Here is a 27,370-nt window from a genome sequence, read left to right on the forward strand (position 1 = left end):
TCTATCACTTGAGCAAAGAAAAGTTCCTAACTTTATTAGCTGTCTTGCCTGGGAAAGATAGACTGGGAGAAGTTCTTTCCGAGCATCAGTCAGGAGACAAATACAAGCAGGACCCCAACCAGCAAGCCAGATCCTGCTCTGGCTGCTCTCCCTGAGGCACCCTGGGCCCTTGAACCATGAATGGATGCAGCTTCTGTCTCTGACTTTGTGAAAGAGCATGAGCATGGTGGTCACTTCCCAGAGTTTCTAGGAGAAATTGGGGGCTATATGGGAAGTGGCCCCTGCTTCTTCAGAGTGCTGATTGGTAGTGGGCCTAGGCAGGGCTGACTCCTGTTGGAGTTGGACCTTCCTAGCTTCTCTGGGTCCCATCTTCTAAGTTGCTACCTAGACTCTTTAAAACCTCCTATTTCTTTCTCCTCTGTCAGAGGGTGGCCAACTACAGTTCCCTTGTTTTGCCTCTATCTCTAGTCTCCCACGCAGCACAATGAGCTTCTCTGGATCTGGTCACTAATGCTATACTGCTCTCATGGGATGATTGGCTGGACTGAAGCAGTAGAGCACTAGCCTAGAATCCCCCAGTGAGGAACTGGGGTGTGGCTCAGTGGTAGGGCCCCTGCCTAGAATCCCCTAGTGAGGAGCTGGGGTGTGGCTCAGTGGTAGGGCCCCTGCCTAGAATCCCCTAGTGAGGAGCTAGGGTGTGGCTCAGCAGTAGAGCCCCTGCCTAGAATCCCCCAGTGAGAGGCTGGGGTGTGGCTCAGCGGTAGAGCACTAGCCTAGAATCCCCCAGTGAGGGGATGGGGCATGGCTCAGTGGTAGAGCCCCTGCTTAGAATCCCCCAGTGAGGGGCTGGGGTGTGGCTCAATGGTAGAGCACCTGCCTAGAATCCCCTAGTGAGGGGATGAGGTATGGCTCAGTGGTAGACTACCTGCCTAGAATTCCCCAGTGAGGGGATGGGGCATGGCTCAGTGGTAGAGCCCCTGCCTAGAATCCCCCAGTGAGGAGATGGGGTGTTGTTTAGTGACCAGTTGCTTGTTTAGCATTTATGAGCCCCTAGATTCAATCCCTAGAACAATAAAAGAAAGTTCCTTCTACATATCATCAGTGGATTTTAAGCATTCTCTCCTCTTGTCTTTTAGTAACTTTTTTTTTCCTGCTTTGTGGGGAGAGAGGGCAACTATTAATTATCAGACAGGATCTCACACTGTAGCTCAGGCTAGCCTGGAACTCACTATGTAGCACCAGCTCACCTTGAATTCATAGTAGTCTGCCAGCCTGGTCTTTCAAAGTGCTGGGATGACAGGCTTACCCACTGTGCCCAGCTGCCTTTCTGTCATTAAATCCCAGTTGCTTTTACTCTAACCTGTGCTCATATGCATTCCATCTCTGCAAGTATTCTAATGGCTCCCTTCTGGATCTATGCTATGTGTATACCACAGAGACACGACACTGGCAGTCTCCTGCTACGTGGCAGCCCTGTTAGCGGGTTCAGTGGACAGAGCTCCCTGCCACTCTCCTGTTTCCCATAGTGAAATGGTTACTGGACTGTTTGCAAGTGTCTCTCCAGCGACCCTCTCTTTTGTAGCTGTTGGATCACTTACCTTGGAGAGAGTTCATAGGGGATGAACTTAGAGAAAAGACCGAGAAGAGAAGTAGGAGGAGGCCCTGGAGGAGCCATCTCAGGCCATCCCTGTTAGGGGCAAGCCTCAGGTGCATGTGGGTAAGAGCAGTCCTGCTGGGGGAAGGAACCTCAAGGTTTTTGAAACAAGGGACTTCTTGGAGCCATAAGCTCCATTTATAGGCAAGAGGTCTGTGCCCAGTATCAAGCCCATGCTTCAGTGGGAGCATTTGGCATGGCTATAGTCGAGAGCTTCAGATCTTGCCAAAATGTGCCCAGGCAGCCAAATCACCAAGCTACAGGCAGAGCCGTGTGACTTCAGCCACTCTTCTGGAGTATAGCCGCCTCATGGCCACCTTCCCCCTTGATGCCAGTGGGTAGAAATGAGATCCAAAACCTCTTCAGCACAGCTGCCCTCACAAAGAAAACCCAGTTGGTTGGGTGGTCATTGCCAGTCAGTTCTGAGCTGGTACCCTATGCACAGGGAGTCCCCTTCCAAGCACGCACTGAGCCATAACCATCTACATGTGATGCTTCAGGTTCTGTACCGTGCCAAAGACCTGGACCCAGAGCCCAGAAGCCACGTGGTACGAGGGAACCACACACAGTCTGCACTGCTTGCTGGCCTGCGAAAGTTCGTGGTCTATGAACTCCAAGTGCTGGCATTCACACGGATCGGGAATGGGGTCCCCAGTTCACCCCTCATCCTGGAGCGCACCAAAGACGACAGTAAGTACACGGCTGGTCCTGCTGCCTCTGGCTTAGTTTTCCCATCCAAACAATTCAGATTGTGGTTGTTTTTAATGTAAATTTGCAACTACTTTTTTTTTCTAGTTAATGGAAACAAAACAAAAATTTTTTTCCAGTCACTGGGCATTTATGTGACCAATCTTAGCCTGGAGAGGATTTTTACAGCCTGATTATGGACTATGCGGAATCTAATGCTAACTATGCTGTGAGTGGGGGCTAGTGAGGCTTGGCTAGGTTGTGAACCATGAGTCAGTCCATCCACTTATTAACAGCTCTACAGGTCTAGATAAAACTCCTCTCTGGACCTCTGTGTCCATCCTCCTGGGGATGGTAGGTTTCACCATTTGCATTCAGATTGTTAATTATAAGTTTTTGCACAGAAAGCAGCATGTTTGACAGCACCCGGGGGTCCCTAGGTTCTGGCACTTCCAGATTTGAGTAACAAGCACATCTTGATGGCTTTGTTTTTATGGAAGTCTAAATCATCAGTAAATATGTTTTTCCACTTTGCAGATGTGAGCCACTTAAAGGTTAGCTCCTTCCCATGTTCGTTATTTAACAGGCCATAATGAATATGTCAGGGGGAAAATACTGATCTGCCTAAACGCCCACCTCAGGATCAGAAGTGTCTGATGGGACAGAAACAACAATATGGTTGTTTAAGCATCTTCCTGGAATGGATAATGAGCTACAGCATGTTCTTCCTACTCTGTGGAGAGAGCCCGGTCTCCCTCATTCACACAGCCTCCGGATCCGGCTCAGTACTGCTTACCTCTCTCATTGCTGTGACCAAATGCCTGAGTAGAAACTTAACCGTAGGAGGGCTAATTCGGTTCACAGTTTGAGAGTGCAGTCCATCAAGGTGGGGAAGGCATGGCGGCAGGAGGGAGGCAGCTGGTCACTTTGCAGCCACAGCCTGGAAGCTGGGAGGGGTGAACGCTGGTACTCAGCTAGCTTTCTCCTTATTATTAGTCAGTGACCCAAGCCCACAGATAGCGTTGGTCACATTTAGGATGAGCCTTCCCACCTCGGTTAGCCTAATCTAGAAAATCTGTCAAAGACATGCCCAGAGGTCTGTCTCTTAGGTGATTCTGGATCCTGTCACATTGACAATCAAAGCCACCACTGCTCCTGTGGGGTGATTCCTTCAGATTTCTCCAAGACAAGAGGCTGGGGGTAGATGGGAAGTACAGGGGAAATAGCGACTGAGCCATTCAGTTTAGTCCTAAGAAGAAGAAAGGAGAGGCCTTTCAGAAACTGTCTCAGTGTTTGCTGCCATCATTCCTTCTAAGGACACATCTAGTCGGGCAATGATTTTTTTTTCTTTTATTGTTGCGTTATTTATATAAACACATCTACTCTCTTCACTTTGACACAATCCATTCAGCCTCAGGGACAGCTCAGGAGGTCATTGCTATGTCACACCGATGTTATAAATTAGTCCTGACATTCAAGCCTGTGGCTTCCCTTGAGCATTTATTTCACCCATGTATGGGTATCATTATACACATTCAAATTCACCCTCCCAGAATGGACAGTTCCCCACATTCTGTTTCTGCATCGATTTGCTCAGTGCCGCCGATGCGCAGAAATCGATCCATGATTAAGTCCAATGAGAACTTCTCACACTGGCCACACACTAACTTGCCTATCCGTTTAAGCAAATATATTTTATGAGGGCTGAGACCCTATTATTCAATCGTTCCACAAGACATAACAGCATTTTAAATTATCGGTGCACTGAACCACACAGAAAAATTATTATATGCATCTGTGCGCATCGGCTCTTAATTTTCTAAGACAGGGCAGGGGAGGGGAGACGAGCATGGGGCAGAGGAGGTAAGGCGAGTGTGGGGCAGAGGAGGTAAGGCGAGTGTGGGGCAGAGGAGGGAAGGCAAGCATGGGGCAGGAAGCATTAAAGGTGCTTCCTCAGTGTTTGGGGGTGGGGATGGGGCTAAGGGATAACTTCTTGTGTTGGTTACTTGTGTTGTGGCTGTAACCAAATACCTGACAAAGGTACGGTAAGGGACAAAGTTTTGCTGTGCTCACGGTGTGAGAGCACACAGTCCAGCATGGCAGTGGGAACAGGGTGTCAAGAGCAAGAGGAGGCTGTCACACCTCATCTGCAGGCAGGAAGCACAGAGCAATGCACCCTGGTGCTCAGCCCACTTTCTCCTCCTTATTCAATCCAGGACCCCATCTCATGGGGTAGGGGCACCCATATTCAGAGTGGGTCTCCCACCTCAGTTAGCCCAATCTGGAAAGCCCGTCACGGACACGGCCAGTGGTATGTCTTCTAGGTGATTCTAGGACATGTCAAGTTGACAGTCAGTACTGACTGTCATAGTTGCCAAACACCTGCTCTACAAATGTCAAACCAAGCAAAGGAATCTGGTCTCATATTGGCAAAACATTTACTTCCAAGTCCTAGGTGACTCTCAGGCTAGTATTGCCATGAACTTCCTCTTATGTCCTGCAAGCATAGTTTCCGAGCACGGTTTTCTAAGTCAGATGGTCAAGATTCAAAATAAAGTGTGCTTTTCAAAATCACTAGGGAGTCACACGGAGCCAATGAGGGTCCAGAAGTCCTTCACTGAAAATGTGGACTGAGAGGGTAAAATGCCTCTGTCTTCCGTAGGGTGCCTGCTGAATGAGCATGAGGACCTGAGTTCAAATCCCCTAAAACTCACATAAAAAGCCAGGTATAAACTAAAAAATAAGGGGCTGAGGCCAGGCAGTGGTGGCGCATGCCTTTAATCCCAGCACTTAGGAGGCAGAGACAGGAGGATTTCTAAGTTCGAGACCAGCCTGGTCTACAAAGTGAGTTCCATGACAGTCAGGGCTATAACAGAGAAACTTTGCCTCAAAAAGAAGAGGGGGGGTGGGGGTGGGGCTGAAGAGATGACTCAGCAGTTAAGAATGCTGGCTGTTCTTCCAGAGGACCTGTGTTCAATTCCTAGCACCCGTATTGGGCAGCTCCTAACTGCCAGTAACTCTAGGGGATTTGATACCTTCTTCTGGCCTGCAGGGGCAGCTATACACATGCAACATATATCACAGATCTAGACAATAAATAAACAAATAAACAAATATATCTTTTTAAAAGGTAAATCAATTTTCTAAAAATAAAAATGTGGGGCCACCACAAGGAGAACCACAGCGGCCATCAGAGCACAAGGCTGTCCACAGAACCCTGTGGGACTCCTGTCTCACTGTGCTTTCCTTCAGCCCCAGGTCCTCCCGTGCGGCTGGTGTTCCCTGAAGTAAGACTCACTGCAGTGCGGATTGTATGGCAGCCCCCTGAGGAGCCCAATGGTGTGATTCTGGGTAAGGAACATGTATATGTTGGGGGTGGGGAGGGTGAGCAATGACAGAGAGAAAGGGCAGGAGATTTGCTCTCCCCTGTTTCTATTAGACAATGGGTAGGTAGACATAAATCACATCGGCCGCAGCCAGCATCTCCTGGACACCAAGCAAGCATCATAGGCCTCCTTTGTTCCCAAGCAGGGCACCAATGCTTTCTCCTGGAATGAAATTTACATTGTATTAACCCAGAATTCCCTCCGTCTGTTTGCAGTCCAAGGCAAGCCCATTCGTAATCAGCCTCCCCCTCCTTTGGGCTGTGCCAGCTTTGTTTAGGAAATGGCAGGCTAGTTTCTCATAGGGGATGCTGATCTGGCTCTTGGAAGTGTCTCCTCCCACTGTGAGGCCTGCACTGACCACCAGGTGGGAGAATCTGCTGGGAGACACAGCTCTGAGAAGACTGACAGAAAGCCAGCAGATGGTGCTTTAAAGCACCATCGATGCCTTCATTTGTTTATACTCTTACTTAGTCTAATTAAAGACTCCATGTTTGTTACCATTGCCTGGTGGAATAGAGCCTGTAGGAAGATAGCTCGAGTCATATGCACATGACAACTGACATAATCCAGAGTCACTAACTGTCCTGCAAGCCAGCCTTGGATAGAGATTGGAGTGGGTGAAATGCTGCTTTGGAGCTGAGTCTCAGGGTGCTGGGATGACTTCCGCAGCCCTGGAAGCAGGAAAGGGACCTCTGGTGGTTTCCGCCTGAGAGTGGAGACAGATCCAGAGCATGGGCGAGTGCATTGTGTGACTGGAGAGTGTGTTAGGGTTTTACTGCTGTGAGCAGACACCATGACCAAAGCAACTCTTATAAGGACAACATTTAATTGGGGCTGGCTTACAGGTTCAGAGATTCAGTCCATTATCATCTAGACAGGAACATCGTAGCATCCAGGCAGGCATGGTGCTAGAGAAGGAGCAGAGAGTTCTACATCTTTGTCCCAAAGGCATCCAGGAAGAGATGGAGACTGTCTTCTGCAGATAGCCAGGAGGGCCTTTCTTACTCACTGGGTGGAGCTTGAGCATAGGAGACCTCCAAGGCCACCTATACAGTGACACACTTCCTTCAACAAGACCATACCTCCTAATAGTGCCACTCCCCATGCATGGCCAAGTATTCAAACCACTACAGTGTTACACATGGAAAAACAGGCATTTCAAGAGTAGGGTCCCAGAATACGGCCCAGAGTATGGTTGCAGACCTGAGTCACCAGTGACATCCACCTGGTCCCCATTCACAGGAGACTCTGAGTTAATAGGCAATTTCCAGTGAAATTCTTCACCTGAAATGATGGGCCAGTGACAAACGTCTCTGCTGTCAGCTACTTTTGATCTTGCCTGTCTAAGACTTGGTTTGAAGAAAGTATTTCACTTTTTATTAAAGACAGATTCAAGGGCTTGAGAGAAGACTCAGAAATTAAGAGCACTGGCTGCTCTTTCAAAGGACCTGGAGTTGATTCTCAGTTCCCATATGACAGCTAACAACCATCTGGCTCCAATTCCAGGGTATCTGGCACCTTCTTCTGTTATCCATGGGCATCGGGCACACATGTGGTATATGGTCATACATGACGGCAAGACATCCATATACATGAAACAAAAATAAATATCAAAAAAATTAAGGAAATTAAGGACCAGAGAGATGTCGCAGTAGTGTTTGTTAGGCAAGCATGAGAACCCCAGTTGGATCCCCTAAAATCCATGAAAAAGAAATCTTAGGCATGGGAGCATATGCCTGTAATCCCAGCATCATGAAGATGAATCCCATGGGCTCACTAACCAGGCAGCCTTGCCAAATTGTGAAGTCCCAGGCCAGTGAGAGATCCTGCCTCAAAAGATGAAAGGCACTTGTTTGAAACAAGTTTTGAAAAACAAGGTGGTTGGCACTGGAGGAACCACACCTTAGGTTGTCTTCAGTACCCTATGTGCACATACACATGCACACATACACACACACACACCTGAAAACCCATGCATCTCCAGCAGCCCAGGACAGAGGCTCCAAAGGCATGTTTGTGTGGAGCATTTAGGAAGAGCCTATCTTTAGGATGGGCCTGGGTGATGCTATGTCCCACACTCAGGGGGGTGTGGCAGTCTTCACTCCCTGACCTCCCATTGCAGAATCTCTGCAGCCACCAACTACAAGTATTGCTATAAGCAAAGATCTCCTGAACCTGGTGGCCTTGAGGTTGCTGGCACTTTCAGCCATAATCGTGGCAGCTTTAAAGCCCCATTGAAATGAGCTCTGACTAGAAAAGGTAGTGAGCCACATCTGGAGTCAGCACCATGGGTTCGGGCCGGGGCTAGGGAAATGGCTTCAGAGCAGATAGCCAGTGCAAACCATGCTTTAGGAAGAGCCTGCCCTCAGCATGACAACAGGCCACAGATCATTATGAAACCAACAGAGCTGGATACCTGATTCCCCGGGAGCTATTGTCCCTAGAAGGCCACACCAAAACAGGCAACATTTTCAGAGGTGCAAAATAATAGAATTCTGGTCCGTCACCTGGAGTTCCCAGAGGCCTAAAGACTGTCTTCTGTGAAGAAGTAGGTTCCTTGAGCTCCACCCTGTCCCAAGCCTCTGGCTTTCCTCTCCAGCCCTACTGACCTTATCCCCTCTGACCCCAGTCACCATCAACTCCCTAGTCCTCTCTCTTCATGTATCACTGCTCTGAGACTGCATGCTGTTATACATAGGACCTGGTACACAGATGGATGATTCAACTTTGCACTGCTAACCAGCACCTCCCATGCAAATACAGGGTCGGATTCATACCTGGGATCCTTCTGTAAGACTTATAAGGAAGCTTCCTCCTATCTGCTGCTGCTGTAATTAAATGCCAGAGATTGTGTGGTTTGCAAAGAATAAAGGTTTACCCTCCCTAGGTTTGCAGTACTTCTGCAACCGTTGAACTATTAGATCCTGAGATTTTAAAATGAGCCTACTGTCCCATGTGGACAGTGAGGCTGGGTCTAGTGGGATCTGCAGCTTCCCATACCCCACAAGGAATGATGACCTTTTCAGTGCAGTATTAAAGGGGGGTATTTAAGAAAAGGGGGTGTATACAGTTCTGGGAATGGAGGGCTAAGGTGGAATGGCTACACCTGGGGAGTGCCTTGCTGGTTGGTGGGGGATTCTGCAGAGGTCACGTGGTGTGTGGGGGGGCATGAATCAGAGAGAATGAACAGGACTTTTATAGGACCTGCAAGGTAGTTTAGTCTGTAATCCTCAAAATTCATGTTTAAAAAAAAAAAAAACTAGGCTTGGTGGTGCACACTTGTAGTCCACACACTAGCTCCAAAGAGAAGAAGCAGGATGGCAGAGCTCACTGTCCAGGCACCATCACCTACCCAGTGAGCTCCCAGCCACTGAGAGACCCTGAAGGATGACACTGAGCCTGCCTCTGGTCTCCACATGCACATGCTCATGCAAGTCCATGCATGGACATGCATGGACACACATGCATGTACATACCCACACCTACATACATACATACACACACACACACACACACACACACACACACACGCAAAATAAAGTGAAAAGAATAACTAAATAAGACGACATTTACAACAGACCCACCATCCAGGATCTGGCTAATGCGCTAATGCCTTAGCTCGTAAGTGACTTCACCTGGTTGCTCATGGTCCTCCTCAGAAAGGATCCACCTGTGGACCCCACCTCACAGCCCCTCACTGAGGATGGACTCTGAGTAGGGATCTTGTGGGGATGGTCAGCCTGAATCACACTCTTAAGTAGGAATGCCACCTGCCATCCAACTGTCTCAAGCTGGCAGCCACCCTCCACTCTGCACTCAGAGAGATTACCTCGATCCCCACCATCTCACTGTCCAGATGGTCTGTCAGCTCACTTCTAAATCTTTGTCATTTACTCTTCAATGTGTCTCGAAGCATTGGTGCTGGTCACAGAAGCACCATAAAGTTCGATTTAGTCAGCAGTACCATGCCAGGTCACATCCGTCTGACCTGGGATGGTTCCGTGACCATCTATACAAATGGAAAGGTATGAGGACAGCACCCATCACATGTCCTTGTTGGGAGTGTCACCTGTGTAGCCCCTAAAGAGCCACACATGTGGAAGATGAGCAGGGCCACCTCCATCCCAGCCACTCTTGTTTCTAGACATTGTGCCCAAAGGAAACTCTATAACAATGTTCTCAACCTGTAGGTCTCGACCCCTTTGGAGGTCACATGTCAGATATTCTGAATATCAAACATTTACATTACAATTACAGCTATAAGGTAGCAACAAAATAAGTTTATGGTTAGGGGTCACTACAACAGGAGGAGCTGTATTGAAGGGTCACAGCATTACAAAAGTTGAGACTGCTCTGTAGGGTTGGGGGTGTAGCTCGGACAACAGAGAACTTTCATGTGTGAAGCCCTGGATAAACTGGGTGGTGGCACATGCCTGTCATCCCGGTACTCAGGATGTGGAGGCAGGAGGATCTGAAAGTAAGTTAATGGTTATCCTCAGCTATTTAGTGAGTTCAAGCCTAGCCTGGGCTATGTGAGAGCCTAGCCTGTCTGGAAAAAATAAAAAGAAAACACACATGTTTGCAAGGCTATTAAAACATTTAAACACCAGAAGCCTAACTGCCCGGCCTCAGACCTCAGCCTGCCATCTACTAACTGAATAAATTAAAATAAGACAAAAAAAAAAAAAAAACCCTCACTCAGGTTCCCAGGCCTCAATTTCCCCATTTATACCCCTCTTAACCCATGCAATGAAATGCTCAGAAAAACATCTGCCACATTGGGTACTTATGGTGGTTGGAATATGCTTGGCCCGTGGGAAGTGGCACTATTGGGGGTGTGGCCTTGTTGGAGTGGGTGTGGCCTTGTCGGAGGAAGTATGCCATTGTATAGGTGGGCTTTAAGGTCTCCTACTGTTCAAGCTCTGCTCAGTATAGAAGAGAGTCTCCTTCTGACTGCCCTCAGATTAAGATGCAGTGCTCTCAGCTCCTCCAGCACCATGCCTGCCTGCGTGCCACCATGCTTCCTGCCATGATTTAGTGGACTAAACCTCTGAACCTGTAAGCCAGCCCCAATTATGTTTTCCTTTAAAAGTGTTGCCTTGGTCATGGTGTCTATGCACATCAATGAAAACCTAACTAAGACAGTGCTCAGTACGTGGAGAGTTCCTATCACATTTGCTAGCCTGTCACTTCTGGCTGGAGGGTCTTTGATCCTGGGGCCAGGTCAGGCCAGGCCATAAATAACTTTGTGTATACTGATGGTACATTATATTCCCCTGTTTTCCACCACTCTTCTTTTTGGGGAGGGGGATGTATATGTGTGTGTGTGTCTGTCTGTCTGTCTGTCCGTTCATAGTTCATAGGTATTCAGGTACGGGCACCTATGCACATACAGAGACCAGAGGAGGAACCTGGGTGTCCTGGTGTACCACTCTCTGCTTTATTCCCAGTGACTCTGGAGCTAGGTCGATGGCTAGCAAGCTCTAGTGACCCTCTTTTCTCTGTGCCCCATAGAGCTGGGGTTACAGTTATGCACATACAACAACCATGCTTGACTTTTTCTGTGGGTATTGGAGATTTGAACTCATGTCCTGCTGTCACAGCAAGCGCTCTTTCCCACTGTGCTGTTTTCTCAACTTGGACCTTAGAGTTTGATGGAAAGTCCAGGTGGGACCATCACTGAAAATCACAAACACATAGGGAAGAAGTAGGTGGTATTTACTTCAAGCACCCTGCATTAATCAGTATTATAGTACCGTAATACAGTATCTATAGTAGTATAGAACTGATATGACTATATATTACAAGGCAAATTTACTAAAGACAGACTGGGGAATCCAACAGTGGCCATCTGCACACTAGAGATGCTGAGAACCAGGGAGCTGGCAGTCACAGAGTCTGGATACTTCAGAAGTCCCAGTCTGGTACCTGAGGCCTGGAGGATTCCTGGAGGGCCACTGGTCCTCAGTTCATGTTGGAAGTCTAAACAAATTGGGTCCCAATGTCAGTGAAGGGTAGTAGCAACAAAAGAACAGATGCACTTAACAGCAAGGAGCAAAGGCAGGCAGGCAAAGCACCACTTTCCCCTACAGTCTCTTTGTATCTGGGCTGCTGGAAGGCATTGCCCACTCTGGAGGAGGTCCCCCCACCTTAGTTAATTCTTCCTGGAAATGCCCTCATATCTCCATTCAGAGGCATGTCTCTTAGTTGATCCCAGAGACAAGATTAACCATCACACACAAATGCTAAGTCAGATGGCAGTAACTCTGTCAAGCAGGCAATATGGCCTTTGAGAATTTTGGGGTTGTAATGGTATCTGGTGATAGCAGATGCTGTTTGGGGGGCCCCATAACCTGGGTGGTAGCACATCAGACCACAGATGCTGTAGGGAAGGACCAACAGTTCCTTAAGATCCAGGCTGTTGCTGGGGTGGAAAGGAAACCCTCTGTTTGCCTGAATACCTAGAACGGACGTTCCCCGGAGCTAGGGCGGCCTTCTAAGCATGGGGACTCATCTGCAGCTCACTCCTTCCCAGTCTGTATGGAAGCATGCTCTTGCATTTCCCAAAGAGATTAACAGCATGAAACAGAGCTGGAGCCTGGAGGGAGAAAACACTTGCTTATTTGTGTCATAAATATTTTACTCGGGAGAACTCAGAATGGTTAGAAGCCTCCTTTGGGGTTTGTGAAACTACCTGAGTCTAGCTACCTGCCCCTGACTTGGCAGACTGCTCCACGCACCCTAGAGTACTGTTAAGGTAGGCTTCATGCATGCACTCTTCAGAACTGTGCCATCACCAGACTCAGACCTTAGATTCTGCTCCTGTCTCCACCCATCAGAAGGCCCCCAGCCAGCCAGGACCAGATACTAACCTTGAATGGGTTTTGTTGTTTTGTTTTGTTTTGTTTTGTGAGAACCTTGCTATAGCATTTCTGAGTTCCCAGTCCTCCAGTAGATAAGCTTTAAACCTATAGCCGCACACTGCAGGCTAAGTGTGGGGTTTCCTGGGACCCTTAGACTGCTTCTGGGTTCTCTGGGGGGCGGGGCTTTATAGCCTCTGATCAGTCATCAAAGCTTAACAGCACTGTATCCTGCTGATGGCCTTGCTTCGGGGGGGGGGGACCCAAGCACCCCAGGGAGACTGATACCTTTGCTTGTCGGCCATCAGTACAGCCCATAAAAGGTTTGCCTTGAATGTCAAGACAAAGCCCCAGACAGCTGTTCCAGCTCTCAGGGTCAGACTTCAAGGAATGGGAACCCTTCTGAGGCTCGTTGCCCAAGGCTCTGTGGTCTTATCCGGTCCTCTGTCTATCTTTCCTCCAGCCGATTTTCTAGGCACGGGAAGCTCATTGAGAAGCCGGCATAGGCCTCTCATTGCACATTTTAATCTTCCCTTCGGATCGATGTTCCTCATGCTTGGCCCTGCTCTCTTCGGTGCCCTTATTATCATAATTCACCCATAACCTTAAAAACAGAGCTTCTCTCGAGCCACATTCTCCTCCTCTCGAGTAAGCGTATTCATTCTTTGCAAACACACACCGCAGCCTCCTGACCCTGGCTCGCTGAAATCCCACCCGCTAATGCTTCTGATCCAAGCGAGACCATAATTACATAAGAAGCCTTATCCTCAGAAACGCTCTCAGCTCTGAACACCATCCGTCATTATTCTCCGAAAATGCAAAAACTATTCCACAGCTGCCTCTCCCATTGAGGATGCACAGGAAAGAGACCACCGCGGTCCAGCGAATGAGTCTCTTTGGCATGTCAGGGTGAGGAGCGGGTGTTAATTTTTATGTTCAGCACACCGGGGTGTAGGGCCCACTAATGATACCACATTTATTGGAGGGAAAATAATAGGAAGGTACAAACAGAAGCCGGAGGCTGAGGAGTTTTCTCTCGGTAATAGCTCAGTGTGGAAAGTGGATTGGAGATAGAAAATAATAACCCAGATTTCCTGCAGTTAAGGACAAATGACATTGTGGTTTCCATACATTATCTACTGAGTCTACACAGTGACTGTTCCAGATAAATATTCTTCTCGTTCTGTTTCAGAGACAGAGGGGTCAGGGGTTAAGGGTAGCCCTGCAGCAAAAAATCCTCTTCTATGAGAGGGAGGGGCCCTACTGTGCTAGACAACCACAAAGATTGTTCCAGGACCAAGTCCTCGGATAAATGGCGTGCTGTCTGCAGATAACCTGTGCTCCCTATCTACATACTGAAAATCCTCTCTAGATGACCAGATGACCACCTGTACCTGATCCGGAGTAGACATTTTTATATGTGGCAGTCATCCTGTGTCTCTACTTGCTCATCACTAACGTGGGGTTTTCCTTGAGTTTTTAAAGGACTTTCAAAATTTCTATGTGTCTGTATATCCCCCCCCTCTCTCTCTTTGTGTGTGTGTGTGTGTGTGTGTATGTGTGTGTGTGTGCAGGTGCCATCAGAACATACCATTGGACATCTTGCCCTGTTACTACTCAAAAACATGGCCAGTCTCACCTTCATACACAGGCTGAAATCCACCATGGAAGACCCAAGGTCTAAATGGATATAAGCCTAGAATAGAGAGGTCTCTATACGTGTTGTGCCATATGCTATACATTCATTCTCTGTGTGTGTGTGTGTACCTGTGTGCACCTGTGTGTGGAGGTAAGCTATCAATGTCAAGTGTCATGCCTTGGACTCTGTCTAACTTGTCTTTCTGGCCTGAGGCTTGCTGATTTGACCAGTTGTCTCCACATCCCCAGAAATGGGATAACAGCCATGCTGCCACCTACCACCATCCTTGGCTTTCTATGTGGGAGCTGGGATTGATCTCAGGTCCTCAGGTTTGAACAGCAAGCACTCTACTTATTGAGCCTTCTTCCCACCATGAATGTTTTCAACATTCCCAATGAGAGGAGAGACATCAACAGATCACTGGCTACCTATTCTCTGGTCAGAGACTCCTGGAGAGAGATAAAAGGATCTCACACGCGACAACCAAGAGCCACTGAGCCATACCTCAGCCCCTCTCTAGGGGATTCTAGGCATGGGCTCTACCACTGAGCCACACCCCAGCCCCTCACTGAGGGATTCTAGGCAGGGACTCTACCACTGAGCCACACCCCAGCCCCTCACTGGTGGATTCTAGGTAGGAGATCTACCACTGAGCCACACCCTAGCCCCTCACTGGGGAATTCTAGGCAAGTGCTCTACTACTGAGCCATACCCCTAAACCCTCACTGGGGGATTCTAGGCAGGGGCTCTACCACTGAGCTACACCAAGCCCCTCACTGGAGGATTCTAGGCAGGTAGTGTACCACTGAGATTTTTGTACTTTTTATTCAGGTATGCAGTCTTGCTACATTGCCCTAGTTAACCTTGAACTCATTCTGTAGGCCAGGCTGGCTTAAGCTTTCAGTCTTCCTGCCTCAGCCTCCTGAATAGCTATGACTGCAGACTGGTTCAGTGGACCTAGATTATGCCTTTTTCTTTCTTTCTTTCTTTCTTTCTTTCTTTCTTTCTTTCTTTCTTTCTTTCTTTTCAATTAAAGAAAATAAGCTTAAATCTAGAAGTTTATCCCTCTAAAATTACTGATAATAAATACTGATTCCATGACTAGAGATATTGTTTGCAGTCAGAAGATCTTGGAATTGTAGGGCTTGAGAGATGGCTCAGTGGTTAAGAATCCTGGCGGCTCTTGAAGAGGATCTGAATTAAATTCCGGGAACTCATGTTGGGTGGCTCCCAGCTGTAACCTCAGCTCCAGGAAAGCTGATGCTCTGTTTCAGACTCTAAGAGCGCCTGCACACACATGACATATACCTGCACACATACACTAAATTAGAATTTTTAAAAAGACATTCTAAGAAAAAGCAAAAAGGCTTTAGCCATTCCCCTGGCCAGTGAAGAAGCAGACGTGTAAAATTTGTGCTTCCATGAAGGATCCCACTTTAAAGTTACCTGTTGCATGCTGCACTGTTTTGGAAAATATTTAATCTCATTCTGGAGCATCTACCTACCTCTGATCATTCAGTTCTCCAACAAAAGACACACAAATTATATTATTTACAATAGCCTTAATCAGCACTAGAGCTGGGCAGAGATATCTACACTCAATGCTATTTGAATCTACTTTCCTATTGATAACCCAGAGTTATTACTATGTTTTATCTGGACCGCTCTTAACTCCAATTGGCCAGCCCACAGGCCATGCTTTCTTAACTTCTAACCCATGGTGTCTTTCTTCTCTTCCTACTTCTTCTCCCTCTCCTGGTGGTCTCCTCTGACCCCAAGACTGGGAACACCAAGCTCCATCTATCTCAATTCTGCTCAGCTATATGCTGTAAGCGTCTTTATTCGCCAATCAGAAGTAACTTGAGGACAAGGTCACATACTGTCACTTGGGTCTCTGTGTAGACTCTCTCATCTCTGGGGCAAACAGGCCTTGGGGGCCCGCACTTAGCATTACAATACCTAGCAACAGACCAAGCATCAATACCAGGTGTAACAAACTTGATAGGCCTGACGCGGTTGGACATCACCTGTTTTAATGGCCAGAGTAAGGAAGGTTAAGTGTTGGTCCTATCAATTCAAGGGCTGGGTCAGAGACTTCTGTAGAACTAAGGCAGCTTGGGTAGCTGATAGAAGGATGGGCCCTCAGGGAAGACAAAAACAAAACAAAACAAAAACTTGTAACAAAATGACTGCAGGTGCAACAAACAGCCCAGAACTCCCCGTGAGGGGGCAGCCATGGCAACAGCATCCGCCAGCTGTAAAGAGTGGATACCTGGTGCTGTGACTGTTTTCTGGTCACATGTGTCAATGCAAAACAACAGACTCTGCTCTCACCTCAAAGGGAGATAGTTTATTCTGGGAGCAAAATATCAAACTCTGGACATGGTCCAGGAACACGGATTTAGGTTATCCCCGATTATATATTCCAATGTGATAACTGTTTATGGGGTTCTCCTAGCAACAGAGCAGAGAAAATCATAAGTCAGGACAGTTTTCAAATGTGTTGGTGGGAACCTCCAGTAGGTGGGTCCCAACAGGGGGTGTGGGGGGAGTCACTGTTACAGGCCTCAGATGCTGTCTTACGACACGCTTAGCTTTGGATGTTTGTTGCATGTCAAGGGGTTGTTTGTATGTTTCAGAGGGCTTACGTAATCATCCCAAGCTGCTAGGCTCAGAGGTAGGCAAAAGACGCTATTCAGGGGCTGAGATAGCCCAAGATAATTTGTCTGTAGACCTATGACTTCCAGCTGTTGACAAGCATTGACAGTCTAATCAGTTATCAACCCTGGAGAATGTTGGACAAGGGGAAAGCTTTTTTGCTTGGGAATGTCAGTTAACCCATGGAATCGAGAAATGGCCACAAGGTGAGTCCTGTGCTTGCACTGTGTCTGTAAGGTACAGCCTCTTGCCTGGAGCATAGGGAACGCCCAACAGCCTTTGAAATGTGGCCTGTGGTACCTCCTTCAAGCCCAAGAGACAGAGGGTGTGTCTGTGGGGGTGGATTTTCACATATCTAACAGTGGGAAATTTACAGAGCCAGGTTCTGTCTCAGACATATATCTTCTCCAGAGCTGTGAAAAGCTCTTTCTGCCAGGAGAGCCTCTCACAGAGGAGACTGTGGGGTACAGGGCCTAAGCAGGTGCATCCACAGTTAAGGCCCATGGGCTTCATGAGCTCCAAGACAGCTGTGTGTGTGGTCCACAAAATCATAAGCTTACTTAAGACATTACAAAAAGTTTTGTGTTATTAATTTTTTTCAAGTTCTCAAAAATACTGCTTGTTGTACACATCTCACCCCATCCCCCCACTTCCTCTTTCCTCCTCCCTTTCCCTCTCACAGATCCCCTTTATCCCTAGATAGCTTTCCTTCTACATAGTGTATGTTTGCATGTATGGATGCATATATGATTTCATGTATCTATATAAAACCTAAGAACCACAAATGATCTCTCATTTGTGAGTTCTCAATATGACACATGCCTTTCATGGCTTCTTTAAATCCATTTTTTCTGAAAACAATATAACCTCATTATAATGCCACGCATGTCTGTTGTGTGAAGCCAGAACCATGGCTCTGTAGTTAACAGCACTTGCAGAGGTCCTGGCTTTGATTCCTAGCACACATGGAGTACCTTACAACTGCTTGTAACTCCAGTTCAAGGGGATCTGCTGCCCTCTTCTGGCCTCTGTGGATGTTACACACCTGGTGCACAGACAGCTGAGGAGGAACATACACATAAATTAATTTGTTTTTAATGTCGCCACATAGGCAGTACATCTTCCTTAATCATCTCTGTGCTGCCAGATACATGGATTGGCTCCACAGTCATGGCTGTGTGAACAGTGCCAGATGTAAGACAGATATGCAAATGTCTTCATCAATGTGGAGGCTTTGGGGTAAATGCCCAGGAGTGTTTTAGCTAGGCAGTGATTTTCCCGTAACTTGATTGCACAGTCCTCAAGCATGAACTCTGTATATGACAGCTTCTATCACCGTGTTGAAAGGTTGAACATTCCTGGAAGCAAGCAAGAGCCAAAAGGGGCTGGCTGTCTTCTTTCTGGAAGTGTAGTTGGTTTTTTTTGAAAAAAATAAAAAAAGTAGGACAGACCTGGGGTATCCATCATCAGCAACCCTGGGCAAACTGTAACCTTTCCAGCTGCCTTGCCCCTGTGTGTTTGACCTACTGGGGGCCGATGCTGTTAGCACTCACGAGCGAACCATGTCCCCTGCACATGGCTGTCCAGCCACTGTGACATCTTCTCAACTATATAGTGCTAGTTGTGCAAGAGTCTCTGAAGGCCTGAGACTGTGTCCCCTGGGACACCCAAGCTCCACTTCCCCATGACTAAGATGGGAGAAGAGGTAGCCTAGGAGGACTGTCCAGCCGTCTGTAGGTTGCAGTCCTTGATCTGTGAATAAGAAGGGGGAACCGGCTTGGATCAACTCCTGGAAACCTCAGAACACTTGAACTCCATGGCAGAGAGAAAAGCTGGTCCATCAGAGACAAGAAGTGGCCATAACGGCCATTCAGAGGCCTGGGGTTAGCCCCTTGTACACACCTCTGGACAGGGCTGAGGATTGTGTCACTGTCAATATGGCAATGATAGCCACCTATCAGTGACTGGTGGTGACTGGGTCTAAAGGCTCAGTCTGACTTTTATGTGGGTGTGTCCACATGGTCTCCAATGGAGGACTGGAGGAGATGCACCATACAGTTGGGAAATGCATAGGCAGTTTAGAAACCCCGAGAGCCAAAGGCTAGACCAGAAGGACCAGGAGTAGCAGTACCACCTGAGGGCATGCAGGGGATTGGCCAAACTGTGCACTAGGAGGAACCATGCCTGCACAGCAGGTGCCTGCAGAGGGCCCCCACTCACAGGCTACCCGGGCAGGGCAGAGCTGTGGAGGACCTGTTTAGCTTGATGCTTTCCTTTTTCCCCTGCTGAGGCCCCATTGTTTAACGTGAACACTTGGGTTGTCATTAATTTTTTTTTTTTTTTACATGTCATGGCACCCCATCCATTCTGGTTTTAATCAGAAGCCCAGACCACACGTGGTCTGGGAGCCCAGAAGGCTGTGTGCCCCACAGTTCTCAGTTGGGTCTGGGAAATTGGCAAGGCTTCTTCCGAAGCCAGCAGGCAGGCATCGGGGTTGCTTGGTTGGAGGGATTTGATCATTAATAATGTCTGATCAACCGTGACCCCTTCATAATCAGGGAACTCAGAGAGACACGCAGAGCCAGCCAAACCCTGCCACTTTGGAGTTTCAGAAATTAAGGGGTATTCAGCTATTTAATGTAGATCCTCCAAGCTCAGGAGGCCTGGGTCGGGAAGCCTGGGTGGGGAGGCTGGGTTGCTGGAATTGTGGAAGATGAGGGTGTGGGGAAGGCCACCGCAGGAGGAAACTAGGAAGGGGGTAGGGAGGGGTAGGGTAGGGGGGTGGGAGGTGGGTGAATAATGCAAGTGTAACCACTCAGTAATCCTGTCTCTACAAGCAGGGTGAAATAGTCTGCTCGGCAGGTCTGGCCTCTCCTGCTGGGTTGAAAGGAAGGGCTGCACCATAGGAGGGGAGAAGGAAGGGGATGGAAGAGCCAGAGGCACAGACTCACGACAACCTCCCAGGGGAACAGTGCAGAGGAGAGGGGCTTGGGGGGGGGGGGTCCTGGGTCTAGTAGCATTCTCTGAGCGTGCAGCATCCCGAGGAAAGACGAAGCTGTGTTCACATCCTGTTCCCATGAAGGATGAACTGTAAGGCATGTTTCACAGAGGACTGATCTTAGATAACTGGCACCCATCCCCAGGCCTGTGACCTCCCTATCAATATGTACCCCCCGCAGAGCTTTGGAAATCTGGAAGGAACAGAGAGGAAGGAACCACGTTTGGGTTTCCAATCTGGGCTGATTATGGGGTGTAGGTCTTCTGGGCAAGTAGAGAAATAAGTGGCTGATATGACTTCCCTGACTCTGTTCCCCGCTCCCACAGGGTACCAGATTGCCTACCGCTTGGCCAGCGGTAGGCCTCACACCTTCACCACTGTCGAGGTGGGCGCCACGGTGCGGCAGTTCACAGCCACAGAGCTGGCCCCAGAGTCTGCATACATCTTCAGACTATCTGCTAAGACAAGACAGGGCTGGGGCGAGCCCCTGGAGGCCACAGTTATCACCACAGAGAAGAGAGGTAAGCCCCCAGGCCCAAATCTGACTGTAGCCTGCAGGGCACACGGCAGTCTCCCCAACTCCACTCCTCCCCACAGGGCCTAGGAGCCTGGGCAAGACAGGGAGCTAGGCGGCTTGCCTTTTTCATTTTGTAAAGTGTATGGTGTGTGTGTGTGTGTGTGTGTGTGTGTGTGTGTGTGTATGCATGTGTGTGTGTATGTGTGTGTATGCATGTGTGTGTGTATATGTGTGTGTGTGTATGTGTGTATGTGTGTGTGTGTTCAGTACTCATACACATGTGTGCGCATCTGTATGGAGGCCTGACATGGGGCGTCTTTGCCCCAAGACCCTCCACTTTATTTTTTGAGACAGTGTTTCATTGAGCCTAGAGCTAGCTATTTGGGCTGGGTTGGCTAGCCAGCAAGCTCCAGGCAACCCCCAGTTAAAGACATGGGCCCTGGGCCTTTAATACAGTTCCTCATGTTATGATGTTCCCACCCACCAGCCATTAAATTATTTTTATTGCTACTTCATAACTGTAACTGTGCTGCTCCTATGAATTTTAATGTAAACATCTGTGTTTTCTGATGGTCTTAGGTGAGCCCTGTGAAAGGGTTGTTTGACGCCAAAAGGGTCTTGGCTCACATTCTAGTCTAGTAAGTGTGAGCTCTTGAAGTCTGCAGTCTGATGCTTAAGACTGTGTCTCCCTAGCGGGCACACTCACACTAGGTATTTTCTGAGTAGCTGTACCCCTGGCCACTGTCCTTTGGAGACACCTACCCTGCCCCATATTTGAGGCCAGGTGTGTGGTATACCCCTGGCCGCTGTCCTTTGGAGATACCTACCCTGCCCCATATTCGAGGCCAGGTGTGTGGTGTACCCCTGGCCACTGTCCTTTGGAGACACCTACCCTGCCCCATGCTTGAGGCCAGATGTGTGGTGTATCTTGTGTATGTGGCTCTTCCCTTACTAAAGCCCAGTCAGGAGCATTCTGATTTCACAGAAGAGGAGGATGGGAAACTGAGACACCTTTATAGATCTTCACCACTGCAGCGGCCTCAGACCACCACAGCCAGCTCCTCCTATGAGAGTCTGGGTTGGACCTGTCTCAGCAGGCTCTTACCCACGACTTGAGCCTCACGCCAGAGCAGCGGTTCTCAACCTTCCTAATGCTGCGATCCTTAAATACAGTTCCTCATATTGTGGTAAATCATACAAGTGTTTTGTTGCTACTTTATAACTGCCATTTTGTTAGTGTTATGAATCATAATGTAAATATGTGTGTAAATATGTGATCTGTGAGGGGCACATCCCACAGGTTGAGAACCTCTGCTCTAGAAACTTCCACCAAAGCCCAGTAGGTCTCTCTTCAGAAGTCATGCCTCCAGGCGTAGGTGGCATGGTGATTCCTTTCCTGAGGAGGCGTAAACCAACTCTGACCACACAGAGCACAGCCTAATTAATGTAAGGATTCCACCAAGATTCCTCTTGGAGAACCAGAGAGTTTATTGGGTTTGCTTACCATGTACAGAGGGTGGGGGTTCACTTACAAGTGTGGGGGGGACCCCCCAAACAGCTACATCACACATAGTGATGATTTCACGGAGTCTCCCTATAGTCAGCCTGCTACTTCCTGTATAATCTAGAATCTACCAAGATCACTTGCAGCTAGCTAGGTAGGGTAAAGGAGGGAGTTATAGATGGAAAGGAGTTATAGATGGAATCCCACGTGAGGGTCCAGTGACCCTCCTATCCTCCATCTACTAAGGAGTGTCACTAGCTCCATCACCATTACATACATATAGCTAATACTATATCATTCTGCTCAATTAGTTACTATGGCTACCAGTCCAAGATAATCTCTACTCTAAAATAACAATGTTGTGCCCCAAAGAGAAAAAGCCATACAAGGGATGCTGCCATCACAGCCAGACCCAATGGTCTGGGGAACTGAGCCAGAAGGGCTCATGGGAAACACCCTGAGCTCAAGGCTCAGGACTATGAGGCCTTGGGCAAACCATTCCCCTCTCTTTGCTATGGCATTGGCTTGGGAGGCCCATGTGGGACACTTAGCACAGTGCCCGCCCAGGAAGCCGAGCGGCTTTCCCTGTCATCAACATGGCTCTCAGGGTGTGATGATAAAAGCTCAACCAACATGAATGAGTGTCACTGCTGCATTTGTGATGATGTTTATTACAAGACCTAAAGCAGGCCATCTCAGGGAGCAAGGAGTCAAACTTGGAGCACTTAAACTAAGTGGAAGGAGGCCAGCACAGAGCTCCCATCCAGCTCTGGTTGCCTCCAAGTATCATTGCGTCTGCTCCAATCCCCAGCTCTTACCAAAGTTTTATCAGGGAAGAAACCAAGTCTCTGTCTCAGGAGAAGCCCGCTGGGTGAAGAACTGGCCATGCTGCCCTGATACCCACCGTGCCTGCCTTGTGCACTGACATAATAATTCCTTGTCTTTGCAGAGTGAGCACCAGCAGAGTCAGGTCTCACCTCCCATAGCCTGAACCAGCAAGTTCCCAGCAGGCCCAAGGTCCATCAGCCTTCCACCACTGAGCCAGGCTCCTTCCAGTGACTGCAGCCTGGTCAGGCCACCTGCCTTCTGGGAGTCACCAAGCTGAGCATACCCCTGTTTCCAGGGTTTTCCCAGCTTCAGGCTGCCAGTCAGCCTGTGTTAGCCTTTCAAAGTATGACAAAATATTCCAGAAAAACAGTGTAAAAGAGGAAGGTTAATCTTGGCTCATAGGCTCACATGTGTTCAAAATATGGCTGTGGTAGCTGGATTGCAGAGGTAGAAAGGGGCCTTTGTTTATGGGGCCCAAGCACTCCTGCAGAAGGTTTAAGCTTCAAAGAAGGGGCTTGTCAGCTCTAGGAGGTGAGGGGCTGCCTGATCTCTCTAGGATAAAGATAGTCTTAAAGCAGGCAGGTACATCAAATGCTGATATGGCCCAGACTAGCCTTGAACTCCAAATCCTCCTGCTTTTGCCTCTTTTTGTTGTTGTCATTGTCGTTATTGATGTTGATGTTGTTGTTATCATGGTGGTGGTTGTGGTTGGTTGGTTGGTTGGTTGGTTGGTTGGTTGGTTGGTTTGGTTTGGTTTGGTTTGGTTTGGTTTGGTTTTTCAAGACAGGTTTCTCTGGGTAGGCCTGGCTGTCCTGGAATTCACTCAAAGTTGTTCTTGAACTCAGACACCCGCCTGTCTCTGCCTCCCAAGTGCTGGAATTAAAGGCATGTGCCACCACCAGGTATACTTCTATTAAATGTTGGGGCTGCAGGTGTGTAACATTACACCTAGCTATAGTGGGCCCTGGAGACCAAACCCATGCCTCATTCATGCTAGGCAAACACTAGACCAGCTGAGCCAGAGGCGCAGCACATTTGGAAGGATGCTCTCTCTCTGTAAGCAAGCATCTTGCCCCTCCTTGCAGATGTGCATGTTTTACTAGTGAGTTTTCCCCAACTACTTGCTGCCCCTCCTGTTAGCCAGGCACATGGGCAGGGCTTCCCTGCCACATCCCTTGTTGCCTCCACAAACTTTCAAGTAGATGCTCTTAGTGGGACCTTTGCAGGAAGATGAGCTTGAACTCAGAGTAATGATGTGACCTTCAATGCCTATGGCATCTGGCTCAGGGGACAGGTGTCCTAAAGATGGGTGCTGGGAGGGCCCTCCAGGGATTGGCGAATGCAGTCTTGTCTCCAGAGTGCTTAAGAATGTTTTCAAAAACTGGTGACAAGGGCCTTTGCTCAAAGACCCTCAGACAGCCACCCTTGACCCTTGCCTTCTTCCTGGGGTCATGCATTCTTTAAAAATGCTCAACTCTGTGTGTGTGCACTTGTACGTGTGTGTGTGTGTGTGTGTGTGTGTGTGTGTGTGATTGCATGCTCACTTGGGTGTGCATGTTCATATGTACTTGTTTGTGTGAATATGCACTTGTGAGTGGGTGTTTGCATGCATGTGCAGGTTATACATGTAGGTTTGTAGAGTGTACCTTGAGTATCCTTCCTGGAGACACTTTCTACCTTGTTCTTTGGGACAGGGTTTCCCACTGGCTTGCCACTTGTTGATTTGGCTAGGCTAACTAGCCAGCGAGCCACAGGGAGCCACCTGTCCCTACCTCCCTCCCTCCCTCCCTCGATAACAAGCATATACCATTACTCTAGGCTGCTCTGTAAACGGGTTGTGGGGATCCAACTCTGGTCCTCATGCTTGTACCAGAATTACCTTACCAGCTGAAACTCTCCAGCCCATCGATACTTTGGAAGTAATGGATGAATGAGGAAGTTCTTCTAGGGCCCTTATAGGGCTTGAGTGGGATCCACATGAACACATACAAACACCTTTCTGTGGTGAGCCAATGCAGCCTATTTATGCTGGCTTGTTGCTTACAGCACAGGGCCACCACTCCCTATGCCAGCACCCAGCCTCATAGGGCTGGAGAACCTTGACTTCCCACTAGGTCCAAATGCAAGACTTAGGGATGGAGAGTCAGAGCCATTTCCAGTGGCAGTGTGGCCATAGAAGGCCTTTGAAGATGAGAGGGAGCCCAGCTTTTTCTCAGGCCTACAGAAATCAGGCTTCCAGCCAGCATGTGCATTCACAGCCAGGCCCGTTGATTGAACCAGATCGAAGCGCCTCTCACAGCCCCGTCACTGTGGGGCTCACAATCGATGGCTGCTTTATTACACGTCACACATTTTAATCAGAATCAATAATCCCCATGATAAACAATTAAACAATTATTTCTCCCTCTTTGGAGTTCCTCTGTTGAAATCAATGGGGGACAGAAACACAGCATTAGGCACATGGTACCCATTCAAGGCCGAGGCTGGTCTCAGACACCCTACATTCTAAACCCTTCCACAGGGATCTCCCATACCCCAACCCTGCACTTGCCTCCCACTTCCCAAAAGGACCCAGTGAGGCCTCTCAGGTCTTAGACTCAGGTTAACTATAGAGAAAAAGAAATTAGGTTGCGCTGAGCCCCCAAATCAGACAGTGTGCAAAGGAAGCCCAATACTTCGAAAGAGCATCACTTGAGATGTCGGGTGTCATCCGACATCTCACCCTTGCCGTAGGGGCTGGTGCCTCTGGAGGCATCCACTTCTGGCTGGTTCTGCTATGTGAACAAGTCCTGCTCCCAAGTCAGACCGAATCTGGTGTATCTAAAGTCAGCTGTAAGATAACCTTCTCTCCCAAACCAATGACTTGCTTTTCTTTCTTTGTGAGCACGGCAGGGGAAGCACACGTGCGTGCGTTCGCACGTGTGCACATAGAAGTCAGAAGGCCAGCCTCGTGTGTTGGTTTCCTTCCTCAGGTACCATCTACTACTCTGTTTCTTAAGATAGAGTAGGTCTCAAGTAAGTTCTTAAGACAGGTCTCAATGGGACCTGAAATTCTCCCATTAGGTGAGGCTGGCTGGCCAGTGAGTCCCAGGGGTCTGCCTGTCTAGAACTGGAATTAGAAGAATGCACCATGACATCCCAGTTTTTGTGTGGGATCTGGGCCCTGATCTTGGGTCCCCATGCTTGTATGGCAAGTACTTTTCCTGCTGAGCTAGGCCTACTCTCTAGTCTCGGGACTTGACTCTGCCTGTCCGACACAGGGTCTCCCATGGGCAGTCATCGGGGACAGCAAGGAATGGCCTCTCATGAGTGCCTGCTTTTCTCCTCCTCTGGTTGCAGAGAGGCCAGCACCCCCCAGAGAGCTCCTGGTACCCCAGGCAGAAGTGACAGCACGTAGCCTCAGGCTCCAGTGGGTCCCTGGCAGTGACGGGGCCTCCCCGATCCGGTACTTCACTGTGCAGGTGCGAGAGCTGCCCGGTGGAGAGTGGCAGACCTACTCCTCCTCTATCAGCCATGAGGTCACAGCCTGTGCCATTGAGAGGTACTGTGGAGTGGATGGCGGAGAGGTGGGGTAGGGGAGCAGAGGGGGTGGGGAAGCGGAGAGGGCAAGCAATTGAAGTGGGAGGGGAGAATTGAAGGGGCAGAGGAGGAAGGGTGAGGGGAGGAGGTGTGGGGGCAGGGACACTTGTCCAGGAAGAAAGGGAGGGAAGAGTGGAGGAGGAGGAGGCAAGGAAGTAGGGGAGGAGGGGTGAAAAGAACAGGGAGTGCGGGATTTCAGTGGGAGCCAGGTAAGTGGGGAAGTGGAGGGGGCCAGGAGCAGGGGTGCGGGGGGGGGTATGGGGGGTATACGGTGGAGGGGCTGAGAGGCAGGGACCCAGGGTGGGGGTGGTGGGGAGAAGCCTTCAGTATTTATCTTTCTGAACCTGGAGTCTTAGTCATTTTTCTCCCTACTGTGTTAAAATAAAATAAAATAAAATAAAATAAAAACTGTTGAAAGCAGCATAAGGGAGGAAGGGTTCATTCTGGATCCCAGTCTGAGGCAGTTCCTCATGTTCCTGAAGGCATGGGACAGGAGCTCAAGGTCTCTAGTCATACTGAATCCTGTCAGCAAGCTCCTCTCATTCATTCTCCATTCAAGGAAGGACCCCAGCCCCTGGAATGGGGCCAACCGTACTTAGAGTGGGTCTACGCACATCAATTAGCCCATCTAGGTGATCCCCTGCAGGCATTTCCCCAGGCGTGCCTCTAGGGTGCTTCTAGAGTCTGTCAGGTTGGCAGTGGATGTTAACCATCAGTCTGGGTTACCCGACTTGATCTAATATTTGAGCAGCAGGTGTCCTTGTAGCCTGTTCCTATATATTCACTGTTGGTGTGTATGAGATGCCTCTCCCTTCTCCTTGCCCCACCCTCCTTCCTCACAGGTATCCCTCCTTCCTCTTTCATGTCACAGTGTTCTGTTACCCTCCCCTCTCCAACCCAACGCCTCCTTTTAGCCTCTCATGAACCCCGTTATAATTCCCTGGCCTCTACCTTACTCGCTCCCATACAAATACACAATGTGTAAAAGTTAGGAGTTGTGATCTGAGCATGACTGAGAACATGTTGAAATGCTAATGGAAAAAAAATGTTCATATTAATT

General features: G+C 48.8%; 1 protein-coding gene across 1 annotated transcript in view; it reads left to right on the forward strand.

Moving 5' to 3' along the window:
- Sdk1 (sidekick cell adhesion molecule 1) overlaps positions 1 to 27,370 on the forward strand; it is a 976,484-nt gene that overhangs the window by 858,801 nt on the left and 90,313 nt on the right. Inside the window, exons 27-30 of the mRNA XM_031338568.1 lie at positions 2,155 to 2,344; positions 5,594 to 5,692; positions 20,209 to 20,403; positions 26,071 to 26,272. Of these exons, the coding sequence (XP_031194428.1) occupies positions 2,155 to 2,344; positions 5,594 to 5,692; positions 20,209 to 20,403; positions 26,071 to 26,272 (686 nt within the window). The remainder of the gene's footprint in view (positions 1 to 2,154; positions 2,345 to 5,593; positions 5,693 to 20,208; positions 20,404 to 26,070; positions 26,273 to 27,370) is intronic.

Source organism: Mastomys coucha, unplaced genomic scaffold, assembly GCF_008632895.1.
Source record: "Mastomys coucha isolate ucsf_1 unplaced genomic scaffold, UCSF_Mcou_1 pScaffold22, whole genome shotgun sequence".
In the NCBI taxonomy this organism is placed as follows: Eukaryota; Metazoa; Chordata; class Mammalia; order Rodentia; family Muridae; genus Mastomys; species Mastomys coucha.